Source organism: Symsagittifera roscoffensis, chromosome 9 (genome assembly GCF_963678635.1).
Source record: "Symsagittifera roscoffensis chromosome 9, txSymRosc1.1, whole genome shotgun sequence".
Classification (NCBI taxonomy): Eukaryota; Metazoa; Xenacoelomorpha; order Acoela; family Convolutidae; genus Symsagittifera; species Symsagittifera roscoffensis.
The window spans coordinates 26,508,664-26,529,223 of NC_087070.1; the positions used below are offsets into that span (position 1 = coordinate 26,508,664).

Consider the following 20,560-nt stretch of genomic DNA (forward strand, 5'->3'; position numbering starts at 1 on the left):
GTTTTTTGTTATATCACTTGAAAACAATTTTTGTATTTCAGTTAGTCGGAAATTTCTGTGGCACTTGCACACCTACCGACTTCTTGTTTCAGGCTTAAGATTTTTTTCAATCTAGAAATTCGTTCACGCTTTTTTTCTATCTCGTGTCTTACGACTACCCCTCCGACTTTTTCCTGTCCCATTTTACGTACCTCAAAGAAAGCTCGCAGCCAAGTGTCGTATCAACTAAAAATTAACTTACTGATATGATTTATTCTATGCCATAGCGCTCCTTCACACTTTTGTGTGTATCAGAAGAGCAAATGATCATAAAGTCAAAGCTTCTGTCGTTTGTAGGCAAAGTAATTGAATGATGAAAAGTAGGCGGGGTTGAATTCATGATTATGATGTGTTGTTTTCATACAGCATGTTTTCTTTTTCAATCGTTTGTTCCACTTTTCTCTTGAATTTTTTGTTTCGTCGCTTGTGCATGCTGTTAAATTTTTCTCTTCAGTTTTCGATCATTGCTTGTGTAGGCAAAGCGCAGCTTCGGTTCCGGTGAAACTAGGCATATTAAAAATGATAAAAGTTGTTCGTTTTTAAATTTTTTGTTCCAATTATGATCTGCTGGTTCAACTGCTTGTTTCCCAGAAATGCTATGACCAGTATCGAAGACCTTATTCCTTTGAGAAAGGACTACAAACCACCCGCTGAAGTGGAAGTAGTCAAATTCGAAGACCCCGAGAAAAAGTTACGAAACACGAAAAGGAAATTAGCGGAAGAGAATGAAAAAGTTAACGCTTTACAACCGAAGCCAGGAAAGGAGGTTAAATCGCTGAAATATAGCAAGCAGTTGACAAGAGAGTTAAACTCGATGAATTTCGAAATCCAGAGATTCACTACGCAATCTCTAAATAGGAAAGAGCGCCTAGAAGCAGAACGAAAACAGTTGATTAAACTGGGCGCGGAGCCACCGAAAAAGAAAAATATTAACTACAAAGAGCTGATGGCACAGCGGAAAGAGGAACGTGACAAGTATAAAGAAGAACGTGAAATAGCTCGGCTACAGGGCATAGTTTTACCCAAAGACCCTCCTAAATTGACAGGTGGTAAAAAGAAAAGCAAAAATGAAAGAGCGAAAGAGTTATTTGGAAGTGAGAAGTTTGAAAACGCAAGTGATGGGCAGATGGGTTCATACCGAAAAGGATTCCAGGTTTTGTCTTCATCTGATTTGAAGAGAGTGAAAACTAGCAAGTCTTTAAAACTTTAAATTGCAAGTACATAGTTAAGCATGGCCAGTTTTACACGATGAGTTTGAAAGTCAGGTATTCAATTTGTTTTTATTAAGGAGGAAAGTTCAAGTTTTGTAAATGTAATTGATTGGCAATGAACCAGGTGGCGACACGTATTTGGTCATTTTTTCAGGAAAAGTCCAAATTTGATCATACTCCAATTGGGTTTTTCGTGATTGCTTAATGTTCAATTCAAATTCATTTGGTTTAAGGACGGCAAATTATGCTCTCCAATCAAAAAAGCGTAAGAAATACCAATAGTTTTTAGTTTCGAAAGAGGCTTTTACTTTAAAGATTTACCAGCTGCGGTCAAAGTGCCATTCCTTGAAGAAATTTGAAATTCGAAGAGAAACGCGATGTAAGGTCGCATTTACATTTACTTTTTTCAGCTTGTTTAAAATTGGTTTCCGGTCAAAACTGAAATGTCAGGTTTTTTGCTCAAGTTTTGTCGGCTCAGCGCACATTACGGATTTTTCGTGTGCTGTAAGCAAGTATTATGGTAGTTGCAAGTGTTGTTCATTGTAAATTCAGGGGGTACTTGAAACTTGAAAATTTTTATAATTTTTTTTCAGCTTCTGGTGTGTGCTTAAAAATTGTCGGCTTTGTTTCTAATGATAATTTAGAATGCAAATGTCTTACTTGTTATCTTTTCCTTGAATTCCTGTTTGATAAAAACAATTTTGATCAAAATGTTCGAGATGGATTTTTTATTCTGCCAAACTTTTACTTTTTTTATCAAAAACTAGTCTACGGACTTTCAAAAAAGAGATAGCACTGAAAAGACAGCCTACTCCCCTGTGTGCCTGTATAGTTTTAGTCGCTTCTTACTTAACGTCGCTGTCTAGAGCTTTCGAAAAAATCTCATTGGGACCCATTTATTTTTTTTACCGTTTTCTCTAAAACAATGGTAGACGGCACAAATATTACAATGTTAGACGGTTTTAGAGTCCTTGGATTGGTTATAGGAACACCATCAGCATGCGATAAATACATGAAAAGCGAAATTGAAATGACAACTACCCTAACTGAAAAGTTTTCCAAAATAGCTAAAGCATCACCACGAAATGCATACTCCTGCTACATAAAGGGAGCTCAAAATAAATTAAGCTTTCTAACCAGAACAACCCCGGAAGCATAAAAGAAAATGGATGAAACTGAGAAAAACGTAGGACAGCAGCTACTTCCTAGTATTACTGGTAAAAACCATTTAACCCATGAAGATCGCAGCCTTTTTGCACTACCACTAAAACTGGGAGGATTAGACCTCCTCAGTAACACGGACTTTTCCAGAAATTTTGAGTGGTCACGAGCCATTTGTGATCCGTTAGAAAATAGTGATCCAGAAATAAGGAAACGGAACAAACTCTGATGAATAGAAACATCAAAACTGAGAGACAGAGCATCTCAGAGCATCTGAGATATGGATAGGAACCACCAAACACTCCTTATACATGCCCATGTGGACAACCGTTCACACTGAGCCACTCTCTACACTGTCCCAAAGGTGGATACACTCACCTAAAACATAATGAAATTCGCGATACCTTTTCGACACTCCTAGACGAAGTATGCCATGATGTTGAAAATGAGCCGAAACTTCAATCGTTGGAAGGCGAAAGCTTTCACAACAAAACAACTACTACTGAAGATGACGCTCGACTTGACATCAAGGCAAATGGACTCTGGAGAGGTCGATTCAGCCGAACCTTTTTCGACGTAAAAGTTTTCAACCCATGCTTAATCCTGCCCTAAAACTATATCTGACGCCTACAAATATCATGAGTGTCAAAACATTAAAATATCAAAAAATATTTCAGCTTTTTTCCACTAATTTTTGCGTGTACCGGAGGAGCAGCACCAGGCTCTACAAGAAACATCCAGAAACTAGCAGAGAAACTTAGCGAAAACGGAACGAATCATACTCGGACACAATAAACTGTAAAAGAACAAAAATGCAGGATCCTTTGCCTCAGGGGGTGCAAAAAACTTGAATCTACATTCAACATAGACAATTCTATCTGTGCTATAATCGAGGAGGATAGATTTTAATTGACATTTCTCTGGATGCAATAAAACCGACTTGATTTATTCGTAAACTTTTGCCGAATCCAACCCGTGCACGTACCGTCGCATGACGGAAGGGCCCATTCTAATTGACCCCTTTCTAAAACTACCCTCTTAAATCTCAGACTTTCAAAATTCAGTGGATAGAACTGGTAGTGGAAACTCCCCTGTCAAAGCGGCTACGCCCAAATCGTATTACACAAAAAAGTACAGCCCTCGGAGTAGACGAACATGTTTTGACCGTTTTCGATTTTTTCCTAACTACCCTCCCCAATAAAAGAATGAGGTTTCAATGAAAGTAACAGGTAATGGAAAGCTCCCCTGCTTTCTCTGCCACCTTTTTTTCTGACCGTATTTTGGAATTTTTCTCGAAAGATACCCTCCCAAATCTGGGACTTTGGGCGCAATCGAAATTGCAGGTTGCTTGAATTTCTTCACAAGTGGTTACGTGCAAGTTCTTCAACGCAAAAAGCTATGAATCTCTTAGATGTCTATTTTTATATATATTGACGGTTTTTTGTAAAGTGTTTGACTTTTCTCAACTATTCTGCCAAATGTGATATCAATAGTTTACTCAAATCAACAAGTTATTCAAAGCCTAACATTGTAATTAGCTACGCCACATTTTAGATAAGTTATGGCTTTCAAAAAGTCATGTTTTGAAACTTGAATGTTTTTTGGTAACTTTTTTGACTTTTATCGAAAACTACTCTTTAATTTCGCAGAATTTTGGAAAAGTTCAAATTTTTTTATCGAAAACTTTTCTTCCACTTCTCAGGTTAAGTGTTCAATCGAGAAACTCGGTTATGGGAATTTTCTCTGGTTAAGCGAAGATGATTAACCTTGTGATTTTTCTTAATAACTACTCTATCAGATCAGAAAAGGAAGCTCAATAGAATGACCCGATTGCAAGGTTTTTTCCTGTAGAAGAGGTCATTCCTTAGGTTTTTGAAACCCTTGCGATAAGCAAGAGTATTGCACTCAGGTACTAGACTTTTTCCCGTTTTGTTGACAAAATGGTAATCAGTATAAGTCATACCCGCTACATGCATGGTTAGTGCATCGCTGTTTTCTGAATTATTAGTATAGTTACTGTGTTGCTGAAATATGTACCGCTAGGGTAAAGAGGTAGCGTCCCTCATGCTTGAAGGACCGAATGCTTGAAATTAATTTAAGCTTACTTTCAGCCAATCAGAATTGAGTATTGAAAATCTCAAAGTAAATCGCAAAAATCTTAAAGTAAGAAAATAAATCCAGGCCATAAGTGTTAATATTGACCGATTAAATAATAAGCAGATGAGTTTTCAAGACTGAAAAATTCTTATGATTTTGACCTCATTAATCTTGATGATTATCTGAATAGTAATGCGATTGTAACCCGCAATTTGTAATATTTTCGATTTTTTCCATTGATTTAATACATTTTCTGTTAATATTGACTTCGATTTTGTGAGAAAGGCATTTAGCCAATAGGAATGCTTAGCGATTTCGATTGGTTGAAATTTTTCAAGCATTCGGTCCTTCAAGCATGAGAACCGTCCCCGGGTAAAGAGTTAAAATTCAAGCATGAGAACCCTCCCCGGGTCGGCTTTTATTATGTAGCTTAATTTTCCTTATATTTTTTTTCTATCAATTTTTTAGTTTATTGCAGCGATAGAAGTCTAACGATAAGTTTTTGAAAAACCTTAATCACCACTAAAAGCCCTCTGTAATAAAATTTTTAAAAATATATAAAAAATTGTCTATTTACATTTTAATTTAAATTTCTGGTTTTTCCACAACTTGTACGTTCAACAGCTGTTTTTTAACATCTGGCTTAGAGCTGCTGAAGTGATACTGGGTCTTCAGCTGAGAAAACTTTTCAGTTATAATTTGATTTTTTATTTCGTACGAATTTTTGTCGACTTCTTGCCGGGTGTTTTATTTCGGTAATTATTTGTCGGTTTTTTCTGCACTTTTGTTCTTTATATTCCATAGGGTAAATTTAGTTAATGCTTTCTTAATTCGTTTTCTGTTCGGAAATAAAAAAAACTGAAATCAAAAAAAATTGCAAAAAAATTTTCAGTTTTTTTTCGGACGCTGGTTTCTGATTTTTGAAATCAGAAAGTACGCGTGGGACTAGTTTAAATTTTTACTTGTTTGGTGTATTTTAAGATTGAGCGGTTCTGTTTGAAAACAATTCAAGTTGATGGTATAGCGAATTGTTTTAATGTCAAAATTGTTTCGAAAGAAAAATCGTACGTTTCCAGAATGTTTTATTGCAGTTCTGACTTAACTGTTTTGTCGACGAAGATATATGACAAATTTTTCTTAAAGATTCAAGTGTGTGGTTCTGTTTTTAGCTGAAAATTCTCAATTCATTTTTTTGCAGTTTGTACTGGTCTTTTTTATATTCACATTTTAGGCTGCCATCCACCAGTTCCATTAACGTTGCGTGTCAACTTCATATTTGATAAGTTTGATAAAATTGAGTTTTCATAAGCCTTAATAGTTTTTTCAGGTTTTATGCAAGTTTGTGAGGAAATTACCTGATACTTTTGCTTTTTTCTTTTCAATTTTTTTCTCAATTTTTTCATTTTAGTTTATAGCAAATACGGGTCGGCCTTTTGCGAAACTCAATTGTTCCTGCAGGACATGTAGTTTTTTTATTTGCAAGATTTAAAGCAAAGTTTATTAGTACGTTTAGAACTATTGGATATCGGTTTTTTGACAAACTTTTTTTTTATCGTTTCCATCTATTGGTTATGAGAAAGACATGAATGGAGTTCGTGTTGCCCTTTTTTTTTCAATTACTTGAAAATTTTTCTTGATTTTTCAAGCTTACGATTTATTTAACAGATTTCAATCAAGTTTTTCACTTCGTTTCAGGCCCATTGTTTTGATTTTTCTCAATTTTTGAATTTACCCAGATCTTCTCAAATCAGTATAACAAATTTTTAAAATGTCAATTTGTTATGCCCATGCTGGGCCATTAAATAACTTTAATGAAGGCATACGAACAATTTGTTTTAACTAATTTTTCGCTTTTTTGCTTGTTTTTTCTTTGCCTTATGTTTGATTGTTTTTTTTGTATCGCAAGTGATGCGAACCTTCGCTTCGCTTCTGTGCTGAAATTTGAATTAATCCTGAAACAGATGTGAAAACATAACAGTTAACTTTTACTGAAATTGCTTTGAAGTGAACAAAAGTTATCTAGGCCATAGTTCTTTTTTTGAGCTTGGTGGGTTTCAAATTTAAAAAAAAAGATGCTTTTTTTGAGTTTGGTCGGAGCAAAAATCCCTTCGTTCAAAAAAATTCAGACCGTATTTGCGATCGATGCCAATTTGCCGGAATCCAATTATCATTATTTTGCGATACGCATATCACTTCAATGTACAGCCGGTTTTCCATTTTTTCCCAAAAAGTGCTTACTTGTGAGGAAGTGTATACATTGAAAAAAGTAGTTCCAAAAATCTAGCAATGAAATTAGTTAGCGGTTTTTTGAGCTTCAGAAATTATTCAAAAGCTACTCGGCAAAATTGATGTTTCCAATTTTCTGAGGGTGTAATTTGTTTTCAATCTCTGTAGTAAAGCTGATTGAACGAGTGCCTCTTAGTCTTGAGCTGTCAGTTTGATCCCAGGGACAACTTGAGCTGCTTTAAAGCTTTTAATTAAAACTCAAGTTTGCCGGTTGTTTGGTAAATCAACTTTGCCTGTGTACAAATTTGATGCATTTCTTTTAAATTGAAACAGGTAAATTGTTGAAAACTAAATTTTCAGACGCTTTACTTTTGGAGTGTTTAATTTTTTTACGTTTTTTTATTTAGCAGGGAAATGACGGAAAATATGAATTTCGCAGAAATTTTTTCTTTTCCATAAATTTAATGCATTAGACGTGTATGTTTTCCAATTCTTAGATGAAATTTTTGATATTCAGTTTTATGCAAAGTTAGATACTTTTTCGCATAGAATTGGCGATAACAAATGCTAAATTTTTGCTAAATTTTAAACCAAATTTTTGTACTCAAAATTTTGAGAAGTACGCCGAAATGTTCCATTTATCGACTATTCATTTGTACTTAATTGAAGTTAATTAATGGATATTAAGGGAAAATGCATGTCTAAGGGGTACCAGATAAAGGGTGGATGGTGAGGCGGAAAAAAGAGGGGGCTAGGAGATGAAAAAAAAAGGTAAAAGGAAAACAGAAAGATTTTTCAAATTTAATTTGGCTCTTTTTCCTCCCCCTCACACAATTAAGAATTTTATAGTGTAACGAGTGGTTTTACTAGGTTAATTATGAAGACCAAAAATGTTTCTCATAACCTAATTAGTCTGTGTGTCAATTTCATAACAATTTGAAGTGGGAGGAGGAAGCAAAAAGAGCCTTTAATTTTTTTCGGTTTTAATTATTTTGATTTTCTGGTCTAGCGGTAACAAGCGTGACTCCCGTCCCGATAAAGGGGTTGTGACCCCCGTAGTGAAATTAGTTTTCGTTTTATTAATTTAGCCATTTATATTATTCAGTTTAAAACCATAACTATGGTAAAGTTCCCAGTAAATTTCAAGGGTAGACAGAGCAGATCAAGTTATCTACCCTTTCCAAGGGTTTCGTGCCATCAGTATTTTGGTTGTTATGTAATTTATACTCTTGGATAAAGTAATTCTTCTTTTTTTCTTATTCTGTTACTACTTATGCTAAGTCCTATTTATGTTTCTATGCTACGTAGCGCAATAAAGAGCGGAAAAATCAGTGCTCGGTGAGACTTAAAGTTTGAGACATCTGCCTAAGTATTGTCGGTTAGAAGACTGCCTCGTAATTTTTTTTTTCAATTCTGTTATAATGTTAGCAATTGGTGTTCTCGACATGTTTTCTCGCTCAAACTTAATTTCATTCGCGAAATAAAATTCTGGTAGGTTTTTTGTTGTTTTCCTTGTTTTTTCTAAAAAATTTTTAGCAACTTAGTGACTATCTTCTATTTCTTAGTCACTTAGACTATTTCAGTAAATTTTTGCTTAGTTGAAATGGTTGAAAAGCCCCCCTTTTTGCTGCATTAATTTTCGGCCGGTCCTTTTATCAATTTTTGTCAAACCTGCGTGCCGTACCGTAGAAGGTGTTGAGAACAGTCAGTTTCATTCAGTTAGAAATTTATTTTGATGATCCAGTAAGCTGTTCGAAGTAATCATGTCGAGTATTTTAATGAGATTGATTCGAAAAAAAATTCTAGTAAAAACTGAAAAGGTGTAGACCTCTGAAAAGGTGTAGTCAATGTTACATATTAAAACAAACTATTTTCAACATAAATTAATTGATGTTGCGTTATTAAATGCGTCACATTTGGCAGATGATTTACTTTGAATCAATAACAGCATGATAGCTTTCACTAATCATTCTTATAATTAGTGCATCTCAAAGAGAGTAATCAGGTAAGTTCTATCGGAGTCCCAACCTTGGTTATTCCTCGCGTATCATTCTCAAATTCGATAGATCTTTCTGCAACTTTTTAAGCTGGCAAAACATCTGATACCGAAAGGCAGGAAATTCCGTCGATTAAATAACAAACCTGACATTGTAGTTGGGTTTTTTGATAACCTGGAAAATTAGTAGTACAACCACCCTTCTGAAAAATTTCAAAATAAAGTTAAAGAATTTTTTTAAAAGATATAACAGTCACTCGTCAGCTGCTGTTACTCGTGGCGTTGAAGGGGCAGAAACTAGTAACGTAAACGAACGGTTTTGAATATTTCTGTTTTCAGGCTAACTAACTGCTAAGGTTGCTTAAAGAATGATTTTAAATGAACATGTTAAAAACAAAACCGGGAGAAAATTTCAAAAAGGAAAATTATCAGATCTCAAAAAGATTTAACATTCACTTCTTCAAAAAGTGTACTTTTGTAATTGAAGAAACGAGTCCCAAGGATGTCCGAGAGTCTTGACAAAATAAACTTTCCATGTTTTTATTTATAGGGTACTTTTTTGTGAGCTGGAATGACGATTGACTTCAGGCAGAAACTTAACAGCAGAAAAAAATATGAACAATTAATTGAATTGGTTACGGCGCTTCAATTAAAATTCTTCAAACGCCGAGCTCTTTAGAAAATTGGGGACCATATCGAGATGAATTCAAAAAAATGTAATCAAGTTCTACTCCCCTCATACACTGCTACAGCCTGCAGGGTTTATGTTCCTATCAAAAAAATAATATGAAAAGCTGAAATTTTACGTATTTATTACTATGTGTTTAAAAAAGGAAACTTCGGAACAACCATCCTTTTTGTACCTTTTAACAAATTGGATTCAATTCAAAAGGCCCATAAAGTGAGTTTTACCTATGGGACGGTATCAATGGGACCAGTAAAAGTATTATAAGAAAAGACAACTATTTCCCTGCCACTTGATTTGGGGGGATGCGGTAACGTGATGACACTTAGGTGGTGGAAATTGAAATGGCTCCTTTTGCACTGAAATTCAGCAATGGAATAGAAATTTCCGCTGCCGCTGCTGAAAAGTCACTCAGGCTGCAGTATTGGGGGAACACGTCGGTTTGAAAAGTCCCGCTGAGCCACTTGAAATTTATTGGCGGCATTTGATGTGCATTTCAACGATACTAAAAACCAAATTATAGATAGGATAAGCATTAGCATCCCTCACGCAGTTATACCTCCTATTCCTCTGATATGGTGAATGGAGTTGCTGATATATCGCATCGCATCTAAAAAGCTATTTTATTTCAGCTGAGCCACTGAGAGCGATAAAAGCTAATCGCATCACTAATTTTCATACCACAATCCAATTGTTCTGCTAAATGTTTGTTTTTCATCAACCTGTGCCGATTTCTCAAGTGGGAGCATCAAATTAGTAAGTAGTCAACCTTCACCCAAGTTGAGGCTTAACTTTCATTTTAACTTGAACTGGTTGATGTTTTAGAATCGATTTTTTGTCAGTTTTTATAGTAGTTTAAATTTGTTTTATTCTAATCATTTATTTTCGATGAATTTAAAATTATTCTCATGGAAAAATCACATGCTTTAAAAGTAGTTTGTCAACCACATAAGCCATGTCTATTTTTTGGGAACAGTTAATTTTTCGGCGGCGTAATAATGCTAATGAACTTTTAAGCTTAAAGTTTCTAACAATGATTCTGCAAATTTTTCTAAAGATTTTTTGATTCATGGTAATTTTTTGTGTTTGGTTCAGTTTATTCATTCAAAGTTTTTATTATGGCCAAGATCATTTGCATGACACTTCCATTTTTTTTTCTTTTATTTAAACCAAAGGTATTGATTTTTTGTTGTTCTTCGAGTGAAAATTTTGGTAAGATTCTTGAGACTGTCATGCGACCAGCGTGCTGTTTTTGATACCGTTTAAGAGTGACTGCGCTGTATTTTTTAGGAATTTTTTTTTTTGTTTACACTTCTGATAAAAATGAAGTAAATATGTTTAGTCTTTTGGGTATTCGTCACATTTTGCAGAGATGCTAATTCACTTTTAAAAATGAATACTGAAAACATGATTGTTTCTGATTTATAAAAAAAACCTAATCGGTGCTCTAGTTTCATTGCTTCTTGAAATTTTTTGCGTACTTTCATGAAGCAAAATGCCTTTGTTTGAACATAGCATTCTTTTATATAACCACTCGCAGAAGAACGTCAAATAAATGCTTTTTGAACTGCTGCTTTGAATAAGGTCAATAAAAGCCTATCATACTGCAAGTTTTCTGTTAATTTCTAAAATTTGGATGGTATAGTTACACTTTTGAAGATTGGGTTAAACTACGGTGAAGGTGCCCTTTCTCCTTCATCTAGATAACTTAAATTACAAAAAAAAAATTGATAAAACCATCGAGTGACAAGAAAGTTTGGTTGGAAACTTTCTTTAGGACGGCCTACGGCAGAGTTTTTGCTCGGACAGCAAACAACAGCTGAAAAATTTCATTTTACTAGAGAAGTTTTTTCTGTCATTTGAAAACTCTTTGCCCTACAAAATAGTTTCATAGAAAATTCTTAATACCAAACTGACTTGATAAATACTTCAAATCGCGACAATAATGTGTCATTCGAGCTGGTTAGCATAGAAAAAATTGAGTAAGTGGCTTTCAATTTTTATTTTTTTTTTAGATTTTTGCAGAAAATAGCGGAACATATATGCTCGAGATAGTTTTTTCTTCAGATTACAAAAGACTGCGAATATGATCATTTTGTTGCTACGTAATGGATGCAATTATAAAATTTATCAAATTGATCAATTGGTAATAATTATTGTGAGCGATATATTCAGCTTTCTGTTCAAAAATTGTGTATATTGAACTGAGTTAAACTGATTGATCGGAATTTAACGTTACTGGAATCAACAATCATAATTTGAAATGGTATAAAATAAATCAAAGTTATACCTTTTTGTTGAAATTCATCGAAAGTCTTTGAGCAAAAATTAATCAGAAGGCAGTTTAAACAACTATTGGTTCGCATTGTTATGGTCATTTTCGGATTTCTAGTAACCTCCATGGTAGACTCGTTAATTAGTCAGACCTACTAACTCTAAATTGTTTCATTGTAACAGAATAATTAAGCAATTCAAGAACATCATTTTTTGAACTAGGAATAATTTTTTTATATTTCGAGATCATATGAGCTGTGAGGATCGATAAATCTCTTTTTAGCAAGCATTATCAAATCGGATTATAGACTTTTTTTCGGATTAACAACTAGTTTATCAGAATCAATTGAATCATCTATGATACCGCTATGCTGCTGACTTTTTCATTTTATGAGAACTCAACTTTAAGTACTGGCTACTATTTACATTCTTAATCTAGTGCTCAAACCAAGATATGTTTAATTAGATTTGATATTAATTTTAGGCTGACGATTTTTCGCGTTAATATTTGTCAACTTAAGCTCTGCCGGTTTAGTGTCCGAATGACGTAGACCACTTTGCATACGCTTCTTATATAATTATCGTCATTCTTATGCGGTCGTTACATGCTGTTTTTTCAATGCTCAAAATCAACCCCACTAGGATCTGTTTGAAAAACTTAAATAAATTTAAACATAAAAAAGTTTTTTTTTCATTTTCTGTTTCGTTGTTTTAGTTCCTTCAAAGTTCTTAGATAATAGGTAAAATCAAATGCGCTACTCTGCTCTTAGAATCATGAAAAACTCTGACTGAAAGAAAACTAAGTCTTTTCCGACTCCTAATGGAAGAAACAATAATATAGACCGAGAAGATAACTTTGCTGACTTCTCTGCTTGAGTTGACAACTTAATTCCTGAAATAAAATCTAGTTTCTCTAAAACTTCCCATTCAATGTTTTCCTTTTCTTGTCTACAGCCAAAGTACAGGCCAATGAAGTAGCACCGAAACTTACATGAAGTTCGAGTAGCTTGATTCAATTTGGTGTGCGGCGCTTCAGGCTTAATTTGTTAAACAAATCGACAAGGTAACTTTTGAAGATTATAAACAAACGGCAAAACAGAATCCAAATAATCTCCAAAATCTTCCTATATTATCTCCTAAACACATTTTGACGCCATTAGGTTACTTTGCGCACAGTGTGTTCCAATGCTTGACTCTTTGTAAAATTCAATGAATGTTTCCGAATTCATCGAACTCTTATGATAAACTTGATTTAATAAATTTTACAGCACAATGAATAAGCCAATGAAACTTTAATATAAATAAGCTGATGAACCTTCAAAAGTTTACTTTACACCCTAAATTGCCGGGCCTGCTTTGATTTCTATTGCCACCTGTCTGTATGCGGTAAAATTTAATTAACGGCTTGTCAAATGAATCTCTTTACAATGTCTTTCAACACTTATATTGTCTCTTGTAACTTTTCCATAAAAATAATGGAATGTGTTTTTAAAGACATCTAGACATATGCCGTTTCATGAACAATTATCTCTTTTCCTTGAAATACAATTTTTAGTGATGATCAGCCCTTGAAACCATCACAAATTTCATGAATTGGTCACTTGTTTGGTGATAGCAAATGAAAAAATTTTAGTGAATGACAAAAAACGTCAAAAACTGAAAAATTTTAGATTGCGCATGAGCAAACTATCTCACTGAAGCCTGCATGCAGTGTAAAAATAAGCAATCCAATGCTCACAAAAATGATGAACTTCATCATCATCAGATTATGAAAACCAAACCGTGAAATAGTTTTCAGTAATTACTAAAAAAACTATTATTTTTCTCCCAAATTTCAATAATGATAACATGCATTTTTAATGCCAATATGGCGTCTATTTATCTCGTCAGACTTATCAGCGAGTCGGGTGTTTGAGTTTTTACAGCAAGTTTATTGTTTATTTACATTTCATGAAACAGAAGAGCCTCTCTTAAGTGCTTCCTGTAGCTTACATCCAAATATCAATTTATTCAAACGTTCGATCAAACTTTGCTGGCTCTATGTTCATTTAATCACTATCATCATCACAATCAAGTTAGTAATAATCACAATCCAACTAAGAGCTCACAACATTGTAATTATTTGTTCTATTCTAAAACCAACTGGTACAAATCAACAACGTTGATTTTGAACATCACAAACATCTAGAAGGTATTGTTTGCATCTGAATCAGAAGTTTAAGCCCATATATTTGGCCCAAAATTTGAAATTGGTCTTCTTAATTTGAAACATAAATTTAGGACATCAACTAACACTACTATTCTTAGTTAATTGCATCAAGCCTCAATAGGTTTACTTTTTCCGTTACTTCCAAAAAGCGGTAGCTCCAAACTTCATAACGAGGTAAACTTTCTGAATCAGAATTTCAATCCACCTGTTTTTATGGCAAGCGAAAGTTCTCATTTAAATTCAGGGAATTATTAAAGCAAATGCAAGTACGAAGATTCTGCTTATATAAGGCATGAAATAATTAGACAAAACTGTGTACCATTTTCACCCTTTTGTACCTTTTTTCTTCGAAACTTCTATAGCTATTCGAAGGGACAGTTTTTGATTCATCATAAGGTCTTTTTTTTCAAAAAAACATCCGGTCCCTAAAACCCTCAATTTTTTGTTGTGATTGTTAAAATACGCGTGTTTTTTTTGGCAATTACCTATCTACCCGGGTTGACCTCCATAGACCAAAAATGCTAATCATACAATTCCATAAACTAAGTCTATGAAAAAATTAGTCATACAAGTTTTTTTGTGTGCACATGGTCGTACTGGATACACAAAAACTGATTTTTTTTCCATTTCTCAGATTAAGTTTTTCAAAAACGCTCAAAATGTCTATGTTTTTGTATGCCTTGATCAATTAAAAACTCAAAATTAAAAAAGTCACCTAAGACAAAAGTAACACAATTCAGTCCGATTCCGATGCATTGTAATTGGAACCTGATCTAGACTACATTTTATGATTGGATAATTTAGATATTTTACCAATGTAAAGTATTTAATATTAACCAATCATGATCCATCTAACTAACAACCCACTTATTTGTAAGTGCTGAAGTTACTTGTAATTTCAGCACCAGAGAGATTTGAATTTAACTTAGAAATTAGTTGGACTCTCCCGAGCACTTCAGCAGCCGCAATAAACCAGTATACCCTAGATCTATTGAGCCTAGCAGAGACTAGTTAAACAACCTGAGACTAGATAGTATAAGGGTAAGATTAGGATCGGTATTAGACTAAGAAGTTGCACGAATCTATCCGGCCGAAAATAAGATAGCGTGACGAGCAGACGGTGTACCCTATCCGAAATTACTCTATGAGTTATACCCATCGGTCCTAACTCATCTGGTGCGACCATAAGTCTCGAACAAGACCTTAATAGCTTAGAATTAACCAAAATAGATTAGAAATTAGACAAAAACATTTAAAAAATGTTATACGACAATAATTTAATCGAAATGTCTCTACGACTCAATAGATCAGAGCCAATATTCCGAACCATAACAGAACTACCCGGAATTGGAAGAAGACCTCGAACCAGAGACGACATACGACAAAGTAGAAACTTGCCATATAGTTATATGATAGTTCGGCCAAAGCCAGAACAAACTTTTGTATTTAGAATACTACTAGCAATGAATTTAGATTTTCATTTGCAAACATAAAATTTTGAAGTCAATCTTCAAAATCATTTCAGGCGCTAAACAAAATTATTAATATACAATAACGATTGATAAAAAGATCTCAGATCGTTTTCCTAAATTCTGCAGTAATATACAAAACATGTTTGAAAAATATTTATTGAAAAATAAAAAATAAAAATTAGTAGCATGACAATAAATGGTTAGTAATCATAAATCATCCTGTTGTTCCAGCTCCATCACCTAAAACATAACAGCAATCATAAACCCACTAATATCATCAAAACACTAAATCTTTCCTTTACACACATTTAAAATTTTATTAAAACTTAAATTCACTTAATTTTAAAACCAGATCATCAAGGCTTATCCTTGGATCTTAAATCATTTTCTACTTAATTAAATTTCAAATTTGATCATCAAGGCTTATCCTTGGATCAAACAGAACAACTTTGTTCTCCCCCACCCACTTAATTAGTGTCTAACGACCTCAAACGTCGATTCACTACCCAACCCTTTCTAAAGACCTAAGACTAATAGAAATTTTTAAACAAAAACTAATCATTCAAATTAGGATAAACAGTGAAGAACTTCGGTTATTCATCCTTCACTTGACCCCCCCTCTTACCAGACCCAGGATAAATCTTAGACTTAGTAAGTTTAAAATAGCATCTAACGAACTACTCGCGTTCTAATTATACCTGAACCTTGTGGATCGATTTACTATTCTCCAACCCTTGAACACAATCACTACCCCTAAGTAAGATTAAGTAAGTTAACACCTTAACTTATACTAGCCACGAGAAAGTAAAAAATCATTCTTCGGAATCGATATACTTTTCTCTCCAACCCTGAACAAATAGACCCAGGTTAAGCTAACCAAAAAATCGTAAGAACTAACAGTTTAAGAAAATAGAAATCATTTAACAACCTTTTGCATCCGTCATCCTAAACCTTATGTCATTTAAAAACCTAGGAAATAAACAAACAATCGTTTTACACAATTGTGAAATAGATAACAAAAAATACGACCTTGTAATCACACCTCATACACAAACAGTTGGATACATTCGAACAAAACGACAAACACTAAAAAGAAAAATAATAACGAAACAAAGACAAATAACACGAAAAAGATTTTCAAAAAATCGAAACGCATTTTCAGAATCAGAAACCAACAGTTTAGACGAACTTTACAAACTAAAAGAATCAATAGATAAAAATTGCCCACTTCACGATCAATTATATTTTTCTGACTCAGAAACAACTTCAAATTCATCAAAAAGAGGAAAAAGAAGAATAAAAAAGCAGTATAAACACAAACCAGTACATTTATACAATTGGAATCAACCAATTCGACACATTAATAATTACATATTAACAGTCATCGAACGAAAAAATGAGCTCAACGCACACCCCAGGTGAAGAAAGTCCAGATGATGATGAAATCTTCCCCTTTATAGTAGATGCAACCACTGATAGAGGACAGCATATATTTTGCAAAAATTTACTATTAAATTTATTTGAACCCGGAATCAGTCCATGTAAAACAGAGTTCCCAGATGTAAAAATCAAAAGACAAATCATAGACCACTACTTAAAAGATATATGCAACATAACACAACAGTATGGAATCTACTCCATAGAATTCACCTCACCAAACCATAATCATAGAAAATATACAATTCAAACAGACGATCTTGATTTAGAATTTTCAAAAGTTTTTTCAGAATATATAAAAAGCATCCAATATCATAACTCACAAAGAGCAAACTCCATATTCACCAATGAAGTTTTCGCAATAATATATAGTTATATTTCGATATTAGAAAACGAAATCCCAATAACAAATGTCTCACCGACAGAAACATCTAAACATTTAAGAGTACGACATGAAATCACACTACTCTCTAGTTATTTAAACATCATTAAAGAAAATTTCACGAAAGACGACGTTTCACAACATACAAAACACGACTTACAAAAAATTTTGGCATGGTTCATAATAGATTATTTCACACATAATATTGATTTAATTTCACAAGCAAGAAAAAATTTTAGACCCCAAAACTCGAACGATGATACCGCTATCACAGAACAATCAGATTATGTTTGGGACCCCGAATGGTCTCATCCCGCATTTATAAGCTTCCCACAATCAATCTCAAGTCAAGCAATAAGTACGATATCTTACATAAGAGATTATGTAAAAGTAATACCATTAACCATTGATGCAACACCATTAAACTATAATACATTTTTGCCCGATACACAAAATAATAGTTTAAACTCTACAGTCATACACAATGAAAACCTCAATGGAACTAGGAATCTTACTCAACAAGATATCCAGACACCATCACACTTCATAAATGAAGAAATTGTACACACAACAACTACACAACAAAGTATTTCACCAATACGCCCAAATTTAACAACACCAAGAAATACAAATCCTTCACAAACACAGGTAACCTTACAATCAACCGTTAAACCTTCGGTTGCCCCTAAATATTCACATATGGATTACCAAACATACAGACCCATGACAATACCATCAAAAACACGCAAAACATTCACTAGAAACAACTTTGCAGACCATAATTATAATTATACACATCCATCAAAAACATATAACCAACCACAAAGAAATTTTAACCAATATACAAGATCTCGAAATTGGGATAACCCAATGACCCAACATAATTCAATAAATTTCCAAACAAATCCTCCACAGGATCACAGTGAAAATTACCCATTTTTTCAACAAAATAAAAATAAAAAACAGACATCTTATCAAATGGATTATTTATCCTCAGATGATGATTTCTTACAACCAGATATATTTGCACCAAATACTCAAGAATATTGTAGACAAGGAATACAGAGAACACGTACAAATCATAGAAATTTTTCTCCACAACCAATAGATGCACAACATCAACAACCAATTCAACAACAAAATCTAATTAATACACAATCTTTTCAACCAATTCAACAACAAAATCCAATGACTGCACACTCGTATCAAGCATCACAAATGCAAAATGAAATACCACTCCCATATTATCTCCAACAACATGAAATAACAAGAAACAAACTTTCAAATTTTTCTCAAATGCCAAATGCAGCAGAATCATTACAAATGACAATGAATCCATACCTTATGGGTGGATCATCAATAACATCAAACAAACCTTTAATGGTTTTCACAGGAACAGACCCTGAATACTCTGTAGAAGATTATTTAAATGCAGTAACAGCAAACCTGATTTTAAATATTGGACCTGAACCAATTAATACGCCACTACATCAAAATTGGATACATCGACGCACAGCGTTAATACAAACAACCTTAGATGGCGCAGCCCAAAAATGGTTTTCAGTACTACCTCTAGAAATAAAATCAAACTGGAAAAGGTTTACACAGGAATTTTCAAAAATGTTTGACTCCGAAAGAAACAAACAACAACAAAGAGTTTTATGTAATGAAATTCGCAGATTACCAAACGAAACCATCAAGCAAATAGCAGTACGAATCGAAACACTAGTTCGAAAAGCATATTCATTAAATACACACGACTATAAAAACACAAAGATGACAGAAATCTTAATGATGACCTTAACACCACAATTAAGGAAAATAGCAATAAAAAAGAGAGCATCCCATCCTTCTTCAATTCGAGAACCCGATTTAGATTTTCGAAAACTAGTAGACAAATTAGAACAAGCAGAAATCACGATGAAACTAGAAGAAACGGAAAATCTGAAATTACAATACGTTAACAGAATTGAAACGACTCCCACTAATATTAATAATATACAGGAATCAGAGACAGACCTCGTTGAAAAAATCACAGAAATACTCAATATTTACGAAAAGAACCCAAACTTTAAAGGCAAACCATCTTTCAAAAAATGGTGTAATTATTGCCGACGATACGGACATAGTATTTCCGAATGTAGACAAAAACAGCAAGACAATCAAAATAAACCTCAAAAATATAAAGAACCAAATAAATCATTCTATCAATACATGAAAAAAGATCAAAATCTACCGAACAAAACAGTCTACAGCAACAACAGTTCAGGAAAACCACTCCCGAACAATACAAATTATACAAGAAATCAATCACCATATAACTCAAGTTATAGAGGAAGATCATGAGAACGAAGAAACACGAATAATTCATCACAAAATCACTACAATAGACCAAATAGTCGAAATAACTACTCCAGATCACATTCAAATACACAACGATTTGTTTCTAGATCTAATTCCCAATCAAGAAATAACTACTATCCAAACAACCAATCACGAAATTCATCATACAATAGGAATAGAAACTACTCCTATAATCGAAATAGAAGTTATTCAAACAACCGAAACCAGAATTACCCGAACAATCAATCAAGGAATAACTCATATAATAGATCGAACTATAACAGACCAAACAATAATTACCAAAACAGATCGCGAAATAATTCACAAAATCGACACTCAAGTTATAATAATCGTTATAGAAATTATTCCCAATCACCACACCGGAATAATAATAACTATAATAATTCTAATAATCGCCACAGAAGTAGTACACCTAAACATCAAAGACAAATCAATCAAGTACAATCTAATCCAGAAACAACATCAGACCCTCCAGGTATTGATGACACAGTAACTGATACGTTACAACTCAATCAAATAAACTGTACATCATCAGATTCAGAAAGTGATACAGAAAACACTCTTTCTATCAATATGATAAAAGTCGAAAATGACTATGAATCTGTCATATATGAACAACCCTTTTCATCACACATATATGAAAATCAATCAGAATTTCTTCAAAATTATTACACTACACCCATAAATTCCACACCAACGACGCAAGAAACAAATGAGATTAACACTACAAATCAAACCAATAAAAATACCAAAACAAAATGCTTGAATACAAACCACATTTATCAAAATATACAAAAAGAACAACCCAAAGAAAAAATTTGGACAATACCATTTCTCTTAGAAAGCCCAAGAAATAAAGAATTTCAACCACCAGACCTTGAAATAGATTTTTTAATTGATTCAGGAGCAGAATCAAACATAATAAACATCCCCACATGGAATGAAATAAAAACTTTACACCCAAAGCTAACACCTCTTGAAACCTCCAGTAAGTTAGCAACAGCACA

At 33.4% G+C, this 20,560-nt stretch overlaps 2 protein-coding genes across 5 annotated transcripts in view; both read left to right on the forward strand.

Moving 5' to 3' along the window:
• The first annotated feature begins 637 nt into the window (after nucleotides 1–637).
• LOC134854787 (uncharacterized protein C1orf131 homolog) lies at nucleotides 638–1,249 on the forward strand. Its single transcript, XM_063871145.1, has one exon. It carries the CDS (start codon nucleotides 638–640, stop codon nucleotides 1,247–1,249), a length of 612 nt encoding a protein of 203 aa, XP_063727215.1.
• An 8,586-nt stretch (nucleotides 1,250–9,835) lies between these two features.
• LOC134854498 (uncharacterized) overlaps nucleotides 9,836–20,560 on the forward strand; it is a 32,785-nt gene continuing 22,060 nt past the window's right edge. The window contains exon 1 of one of the 4 annotated variants that reach the window (XM_063870772.1): nucleotides 9,836–10,171. The gene's annotated coding sequence lies outside the window, so the exon portion shown is untranslated. The other 3 variants (XM_063870773.1, XM_063870774.1, XM_063870775.1) reach the window with 3 other exon arrangements.

Coding starts and splice junctions, on each gene's coding strand:
- LOC134854787 (XM_063871145.1), top strand. CDS start 638: ATGACCAGTATCGAAGACCTTATTCCTTTGAGAAAGGACTACAAACCA.